At 44.3% G+C, this 9,761-nt stretch overlaps 1 protein-coding gene across 1 annotated transcript in view; it reads right to left on the reverse strand.

The window, feature by feature from the left end:
• Positions 1-5,207, reverse strand: part of rasl10a (RAS-like, family 10, member A) — a 12,279-nt gene extending 7,072 nt beyond the window's left edge. The window contains exon 1 of the mRNA XM_046841692.1: positions 4,536-5,207. Within this exon, the coding sequence (XP_046697648.1) occupies positions 4,536-4,751 (216 nt within the window). The 5' untranslated portion in view covers positions 4,752-5,207. The remainder of the gene's footprint in view (positions 1-4,535) is intronic.
• Between the last annotated feature and the right edge of the window lie 4,554 nt (positions 5,208-9,761).

Genomic DNA, 9,761 nt, shown 5'->3' on the forward strand with positions numbered 1-9,761 from the left:
TTCTCTTCACTTTTTATTTAATTTCTTGAATAATTTGGTGTCCCATCGATTTCTCGGAATTCATTTCCAAAATGTCTCACATATCAAACTCTTTATTCGATATCAGACAGATCAGACATCATTCCTTAGACACGAACACACCTCCTCCTTCCAGCAGCACATCCATCTCTCTACACATATAAATCAACTCATCACAATCACAGACTCACTGAAATATTTGAGAGAACGAACATCTGCGAGGAGAAACTCGGATCCATAAAACATTTGTGTGGAAACGTCAGTCAGGTTCCAGTGGAAGATTTTATTCCCTCGACTTTATCACCCATAAACTGTCCATTACAGCCGTCTGACTGATAACAGCAGCACAGGATTATAGCACTCTCGTTCTGATTCCTTATGGTTTCTATAGCAACAGCTCGTTCACGGTGACCATTAACTCCATCCAAATACCCCAGTGACCGTTAATGCCCCCCTATACCACAGTGTCCTTTAACTTCCTCTACATACCCAGAGAGCAGACAGACAGGCGAAACCCACCGTCTGCAGCTGCACAGAGTCGTCACTGAGGAGACACCATATTGAGACCGTGTCTGTCTCACGAGCGAAACCAAAATGTAGAAATTCTCAGAAAGTCTGTTTCAGTAACCTGATTAACTTTAAATTAAATATGACTGAACACACAGCAGCTCCTCCGATCTCAAAAGTTCTTTACACCAACATAAAATATTCAGTGTCCAAAAGCAGGTCCAGTCAGTCAATTCCATTAATTATTATTTATAGACCCCCAGGGGCCCGACTCGGATTTTCTCATAAATTTGCAACACAAATTTATCTCCTTTACACAAAGCATTAATTATTGGTGACTTTAATACTGAATTTTGATAATCATGAAAACTCCTTAAGAGCAGCAGTTGTGTTCATTCTAGATTCAGTAGAATTAATCAGAATGTTATAGGACCCACTCACAGTGAGACACACTCTCAATTTGTTATTAACATTTGGATTAAAAATAAAATATTTAGTAATAATTCCACAGGGTTCCCTGGTGGTCTAGTGGTTATGATGCGGCGCTCTCACCGCTGAGGCCCGGGTTCCATCCCCGGTCAGGGAACCGACCCCAGCCACTCTCAGTGCCGGTCCCAAGCCCGGATAAATGTGTAGGGTTGCATTAGGAAGGACATCCAGCGTAAAACGTGCCAAATCAAACATGTGGAGGATCTGCTGTGGCGCCCCCTAATGGGAGAAGCTGAAAGAAAGTTTTAGTCATAATTCCACAGTCTGAAGTTATTTCAGATCATTATCTCATCTCTTTTCAAATCTGTCTCAGTCACTGCATCAGTACCACGTTACCGTGTTAAACACGTTCACGTCAGCTACAGCAGCGAGTTTTATCAATAATCTTCTGGAACTGTCGATATTATATAGATCTCCGTCTGATCCCGCAGAGCTCCACTGGGCCACTGAATGCCTGGAATCAACGTTCCGTTACACTCTAGATGATGGAGCTCCACAAAATGATCAGGGAGAAAATGAGCCCCCCCCACATACCCCACCATCCTTTAACACCCTTCAAATACCCCAGCATGTTGACTCTTCTGTTTCTCAACTAAATCCTTACATCAAAGTAGAAATAAAAGTTCCAGGGAAATATTTTCAGCTTGTTCCTGTGGGAGGAAACAGGTCATCTGAACCTGAAGCTCTTCACACATAGTGAGGTGAAGTTCAGGCTCGTTTCTGCCTGACATCTGAATTTAAAGTTCGTCACAGACCCTGAGATCAGCAGGAACTCGTAATGAAGTCTTGATTACCTGCAGGTCTGAACTTCTAATCCCACTAATAAATTCTGTGCCATGAGGAGCGCAGCAGAACTCCATTAGGAGGATCTACAGGGTTCGGTACTCCTCCTGCTGAGACTCGCATACTGATCTGAAAACTGCTCCATGGTTTAGAGCAGAATGAGGTCTGAACTTTTGAGAGTCGAGGAGTTCTGTGGGCCATTTCTAAAGGACGTGTGTTAACTCTGACCTGAGATGAGCCTAATGGAGCCTAATGGAGACAAATGGAGCCTAATGAAGCCTAATGGAGCATAATGGAGCTATTTAATTGAGACAGAAAGAAAAGCTGATTATTCATAATTACTCTCTAGCTCTTTCATTTTTCTGCTTTCCATCATCTTCTGTCGTGAGCTAAGGGGTAATGATGCTTCACTGCACTTTGCCTAATAGATCTTACTTGTGTTCTCAAGCGGTTCCTCCAACCATCACATGCTGTAAGACCCTGAATTAGCATCATTAAGCTCGAACTTCTTAATGAGGCTAAACTTAAACACAGGTGCCACACACTTTTACCCCTGCATGCCCTCTCTGTCCCTTCACATGTCCTCCAGACTTCCTGATGTGCCCCGGATGTGCCTTAATACCCTCCACATTTCTGAATGCTTTATAATGCCTTAATTTGCCCCGTAGAAAATCTTCAGTTGTTTTAAACAGCCCTAATGCACTAATTTTAAGTGCCCTCTAATGACCTCCACATACCCCAATACCTTTTAACTCCCCCACACATCCCAGCCTCCATTAACTCCCTCTACATACCCCAGTGACCTTCAACTCCACCTTTTCACCCTAATGGCCTTTTACACCCCCAATATACCCAGTCACCACATGCTCTCCACATAACCTGGTGTCTTTTAACTCTTTTTTTCACCTCCACCTTTTACCCCAGTCAACTTTAACTCCCTCCACATGCCTCAGTGACCTTCACCTCCACCTTTTTCACATCAGTTATCTTCACCTCCACCTTTTTCACATCAGTAATCTTCACCTCCACCTTTTACCCCAGCCTTCTTTAACTTCACCACATGCTCCAGCCTCCATACCCCAGTCACCTTCAACTCCATCTTTCTCACCCCAGTGACCTTCGCGTCCACCTCCTTCACCCCAGCATCCTTTAATGTCCCCTTCCCCGTGCTGTAATGCCTCTAATGTCCACCATGTGTCCTGAAATGCACCATCAGGTTCTGTTTCTCACCATAAACACATTTATTATATTTACTGAACACACATTTCCTCTATAGCCCATAATAATAAAACCTGGCAGAGTGGTTGCCTTGGTAACCGCTAAGGAGTTCTGTTGAAAAACAGCAGCTGATGTTTTAATAAATTGAAATGGTGAAAGAGACAGAAAGACAGATGGAGGAAGAGGTTAAAGTTGTAATTTTATTCTGTTATTTGTACACAAACCAGCTATTTCTTTCCATCAACACTTATTCTGGGATGCCTCAGCACCGTCTCCATGGCAACATCTCCATCCAACACACACTATACAGAGTACAGTGATTAGCGTGGTGTTACAGAGGTACAGCGTCCTCAATCCTGACACCTCGCACCGTTAGCATCACTGAAGGAGGTGTGCGAGCCATTTTTATCTTCTGCATCAAATATATTATTCCACAGAACAGGGTGTGTATGAAGAGACCACTTACAACCTCAACCACCAGACTGCATGGAACAACCTCTCAACCACCAGGCTGCATGAAACAACCTCTCAACCACCAGACTGCATGAAACAACCTCTCAACCACCAGGCTGCATGAAACAACCTCTCAACCACCAGGCTGCATGAAACAACCTCTCAACCAGCAGACTGCATGGAACAACCTCAACCAGCAGACTGCATGAAACAACCTCTCAACCACCAGACTGCATGGAACAACCTCTCAACCACTAGACTGCATGGAACAACCTTAACCACCAGACTGCATGGAACAACCTCTCAACCAGCAGACTGCATGGAACAACCTCAACCACCAGACTGCATGGAAAAGTTACATAAAAGTTTCAGTCTTCCATCCACACAGAGACGTCTTTTTCATTCAACGACAACGGAGCTTTTCGAAAACTCTCTCCAAAGTGAATAAATCTGGAAACGCCTTTTCCCGTCACAGTGTGGCAGAATGAAGGCTTTCAAAAAACATAATTTTATTCATCGCTGCAACTTTTCAAAGAGCAAGTAAATAAACGTCAGGCGGAAATGACTCACGTCAAGCATTGTACGTTGTGTTCACGGGCAGTACAAAGACGTGAGCGTTTCACACGTTTCAGCGTAGATGAGCAACTTTTGGGAAACGATTGAAAACGAGTTTTTAGACAGAAAAGCTGTTTTTAAATTTATCTGGATTAATGTAGAAGTAGAAATGCCAAAAATACAAATTGCATCATCGATTTTCAAAAGTCTCCAGACTGCTTTCTGACTGATCCACTTTAAAGAGCTTTTTCAGAGCGCGTTGGATAAAATGCCATAACAGAGAAAAATAAGTTTTTTTTAAACAAAAAAGTATTTTTGTGAAAATTGCCCGAATTGATGAACTGCGAAATTAAGCCAATTAATCAATTAAAGGCACCGGCGTATGTGACGTCATTTCCGCCTCGTTATTTCATGACCTGCTGCAGTAAGAGGAATCATTTGCGGTTTTTTAGGATTTTGCAGAGTCTTGTGTTTTGTTTTGTATTTATTTGTTGTTGTTGTTGTTGTTTTACCTGTGCAGGACTGGAAGGAAACGCGGCGATTGGCGGTACATCCAAAATCTTCAGCTCGTACATGTGGCCGTTGAGGACCGCAGACGGTCTGTAGACGCGTCGCGCGCGTGTCGGGTTGTACGCTTCAGAGAAGTCGTCGTAGACGAATCGGCGGATGATGGAAGTTTTGCCGACGCCGGCGGCTCCGATCACAGCGATGCTCAGCGTCTCCACCATCCCGAGATCTCCGGAGCTCCAGCGCTTCCAACTGCGCTCCAATCAAACCAATTATCCACTCACGGGTCTCCCGCGCGCGCTATCAATGATCCGGTTAATGATAATGTTGTTGTTGTTGTTGTTGTTGTTGTTGTTTTGCTGCGCGCGGATCATCATCTCATTCCATCGGACGTGTTCGGATCACCGCGTGGGACTGGATGAATGCAGAACGGATGAAGCCGAAACACGCGTCGGGTCTCCATCATCATCATCATTATCATCTTCATTATCACCACCACCACCATCAGCATCACGCGCGTCCCAAACGCATTGTGTTGCATTCAGTCCGATGCGCAGAGGGATTTCCGATCAAGTCCGAGACCACCGACACCGACGCTGATGCTGTGCGCGCGCTTGGAGAGGATACAAATAATGAAATGCTGCAAAGCATCCGAGCATGCACCATCACACACACACGCACACACACACACACACACACACACACACGGGGCTTCGGAATCCCAGCATCACACATTTAACGACTTGCATAAACGCGCTCGAGAGCGTAAAGTAGGATTTTACAATCCGACATTAAAGATGAAACGATGTGAGGAGAAACATCAGAACCGCGAGATTTTGGAAGACATTTATTTCTATATATTTGTGGCCTCCACATGGTTATAGAAGGTTTAGACGGTTCGTGGAGGATCCGAGGAAATCTGTGAGCGCAATTTTGGACCTCACACCTCGTCGTGGTGTGAAGCTGAGGAGACGTTCCTGAGATGAGCAATCAAGCAGTGATTCACTGAGAGGTTTAACTGGTCTGCAGGGATTCTACCAAAAGTTCTCCAGATAAGGACAGCCGGAGGTATGGAGACAGGGTCACGTAACCTTCACAGAAGATCCCCTGTAGCACAAACTGCTGAAAAAGACGTTTCTTGGAGTCAGAACACACAAGAGTCAGAACACACAGAGCATCACAGCCTTCTGCATGTGGAGCTGAGAAGCTGCTGAGCGCTGATCAAAGTGCACCACCGAGGCTCCAACAATGGAGATCAGAGCTGGATCAGAACAGTGGAAGAAGACAGCCTTGTCTGATGGCAAGCCGGTGGAGGCAGTGTGATGCTCTGGGTGATGTTCCGCTTGGAAACCTTGATTCCAGGTGTTCATGTGGATGTTCCTTTAATGTTCCAGAACCACTGCAGATACACCACCATCACCACCACCTTTAAAGAAGTGTCCTCTTTCAGCAGGGGAAAGCTTTCTGCACATCCACACCATTTCAGGAACACTCTGAGGAACATGACCAGGAGTTTGAGGTGTTCGCCTTCAAATACTCCTGATCTTATCTCTATGAGACGAACAAGTCCGATCCATTTAAAGTCCACCTTACAGGAATTATAGAATCTGATCTGCTGATTGATCGTTCTCTCATGCGGTCTGATCTGTCTTCATAAACACAAAGACGTCTTAGATCGGATTTTTTTTGCATATAAAATTTAATCATTAGAACTTTTTTGTTGCTGCATCAGTAGAGCTTCAGAAAGTGCTGAGCTAAATTTAGAGAGAGGTTTTATTACCTCCTGCTTGGCAGATGTTCAGATCCAGAGCGAGCTAATAGCCTCAAACAGGCACAGAGGTGAAGATCAAAACCAGTAGAAGCAGCAGTTTGAAAGAACGTTACATGCTGCCATGGTAACACACATCAGACCATCAGACAGTCTGTAACAGTTTTGGTGTAAAACTGGATTTAAACATCTGTCAGTGAGTTAGTGCTCCATTCTGATCTCAGGAACTTGTACTTTATTCAAAAACAGGCAGAGGAAGAAGTTTGCATGAACAGTTCTGAACTGAATCGCATCATGATGGAACTGTAATGATGGACATTTGGAATTGAAGATGGGGATGGGTTTTCTTTTGAGTCTGGTTCCTCTCAATGTTCTTCCACAGGAAGTCTCAAGGAGTTTTTCCTTCACCACAGTCACCACTGACTCACTCACAAAGTTCATGACTTTCCTAACCTGCAATTCAGTCATTTATTTCATGTTACACACACACACACACACACACACACACACACACACACAGGAAAAGTAATTAAACAGTAAATTATGAATGAAGTTTAAAACTTGTTCAAACCTTTTCATTAAAAGTTGCTCGTGACTCCACTGATCGTGCTCTGGGATCGATTTGTTCTTTAGTAGATCCAAAATCACAAACTTCTGGTTCTTCAAGGCTCCTCACCCTAATCACAGGTCAGGAGAAACGCTGTGTCCTATAGAATATTACTGTTTTTTATACACAGGAGAATCTCAATAAAGTAGAAGATCATTTAAAAAGTTGATTTTAGTGACTCAATAGAAACGGTGAAACTGATTATAAAGATTCATCACACACTGATATTTCAAGTGTTTATTTCTGTTCATAAACTCCTGCTTTAATTACTGCTTTTTAATTACTGCACTTGGCATGGAGGAGATCAGACTGTGGCATGATGGAGATCAGACTGTGGCATGGAGGAAATCAGACTGTGGCACTGCTGAGGAGATCAGACTGTGGCACTGCTGAGGAGATCAGACTGTGGCATGATGGAGATCAGACTGTGGCATGGAGGAGATCAGACTGTGGCACTGCTGAGGAAATCAGACTGTGGCATGATGGAGATCAGACTGTGGCACTGCTGAGGAGATCAGACTGTGGCACTGCTGAGGAGATCAGACTGTGGCACTGCTGAGGAGATCAGACTGTGGCATGGAGGAGATCAGACTGTGGCACTGCTGTGGAGATCAGACTGTGGCACTGCTGTGGAGATTAGACTGTGGCATGAGGAGATCAGACTGTGGCACTGCTGTGGAGATCAGACTGTGGCATGGAGGAGATCAGACTGGCAGTGCTGTGGAGATCAGACTGTGGCAGTGCTGTGGAGATCAGACTGTGGCATGGAGGAGATCCGACTGTGGCACTGCTGTGGAGATCAGACTGTGGCATGGAGGAGATCAGACTGTGGCAGTGCTGTGGAGATCAGACTGTGGCATGGAGGAGATCAGACTGTGGCACTGCTGTGGAGATCAGACTGGTTCATGGAGGAGATCAGAATGTGGCAGTGCTGTGGAGATCAGACTGTGGCATGGAGGAGATCAGACTGTGGCAGTGCTGTGGAGATCAGACTGTGGCACTGCTGTGGAGATCAGACTGGGGCATGGCGGAGATCAGACTGTGGCACTGCTGTGGAGATCAGACTGTGGCACTGCTGTGGTGTGGAAGCCCAAGTCTCTTTGACAGTGGCCTTCAGTTGTTCTGATTTTTTTTGGTCTCTTGTTTCTCATGTTCCTCTTGACAATACTCCAGAGATTCTCTATGGGGTTCAGATCTTGTGATTTTGCTGCAGTCAAGCACACCAACACCCTGATCATTTAACCAACTTTTGGTGCTTCTGGCAGTGTGGGCAGGTGCTAAATCCTGCTGAAAATGAAATCATCCTCTCCATAAAGCTGGTCAGCAGATGGAAGCATGGAGTGCTCTAGAACTTCCTGGTAGACGGCTGTGCTGATCTTGGACTTGATAAAACACAGTGGACCAACACCAGCAGATGACATGAACAAACCACCACTGACTGTGTAAACTTTACACTGAACCTCAAGCAGCTCGGATTCTGTGCTTCTCTCCTTCTTCTTCCAGACTCTGGGATCCTGATTTCCAAATAAAATGCAAATTTTTTTCATCTGAAAGATGACTTTGTCCCACTGAGCAACAGTCCAGACCTTTGTGTCCTTTGTCCAGGTGAGACACCTCTGACGTTGTCTATGGTTCAGGAGCAGCTCGACACGAGGAATGAGACAGTTGTAGCTCATGGACACGTCTGTGTGTGGAGGCTCCTGAAGCACTGACTCCAGCTGCAGTCCACTCTTGATGAATCTCCACAAATTCTTGAATCTGCTTCGTTTCATCTTCTTCTACCAAATTTTTTCTTCCATTCAGCTTTCCTTTAATGTTCTTGAATACAGCAGTCTGTGAACAGCAGCTTCTTCAGCGATGATCTTTTGGGTCTCCATGTGCAGGGAGTCAATCATCGTCTTCTGCACAAGTGTCGAGTCAGCAGTTTCCCACCATGATGGTGGAGCCTGAACCAGACTGAGACGCCATTTAAAGACTCAGGAAACCTGAGCAGGTGTTTGGAGTTAATGAGATGATTAGAGTGAGACACCACGAGTCTCCAATATTCAACTGTCTCACAATATTCTCATTTTCTGATACTGAATTTTTGGTTTTGATCAGCTGAGACAAAATCATCAAAATGAAAAGAAATAAAACTTGAATGATATCAGTGTGTGTGTGTGTGTGTGTGTGTGTGATGAATCTTTATACCAGTTTCACTTTCTGTATTAAATTACTGAAATAAATCTACTTTTTAATGAGATTTTGGTTTATTGAGATGCTCCTGTAGTTCTGTAAAAATAAAAATGCACCGTCTTGAATTGTGTGATTGTATCGCATCAGTGCATCATGATAAAATGTGTGTGCAAAACTAAGTACACCCCATAGTTGACTTCTGTACAGAATTGTTTGAGGTTATTGATGTTTGAAGGTATTCGTTTCTGCTCAGCTCTCTTCAGGTCCTGGATCAGCATTTCAGTCAGGGTCTAGAGCCTTAAGCTCTGAGCTAGCACCTCCCTGATCATCTGCCTGGAGCAACCTGCATTATGGCCAAACTCCACTTTGGGCTCGTCTGTTAATGAACATTGTTCCAGGAGTCTTGTGGGCTGCTCAGGTTCAACTTGAGGCGCAAAACAAAGCAGCCTCCGTTATTTTTTAATAGAGAAGACACTTTCTCCAGGCAACCCTTCCAAACAAACCATACAATTTTACCATATTAAACTTTTTTAACATGTTAAACTGAAGCCTGTAAAGTCTCAGATGTAACTTTTTTTTTTTGCGATTTCTCCGAGCATTGTAATATCTGATGTAGTGATTTTTCTGAAAGGACTGTTTTCCACTTGTGAATAATTGTACTTGCAGTACACACAGGGGTAG

The sequence above is a fragment of the Silurus meridionalis genome, chromosome 27 (genome assembly GCF_014805685.1).
Source record: "Silurus meridionalis isolate SWU-2019-XX chromosome 27, ASM1480568v1, whole genome shotgun sequence".
Classification (NCBI taxonomy): Eukaryota; Metazoa; Chordata; class Actinopteri; order Siluriformes; family Siluridae; genus Silurus; species Silurus meridionalis.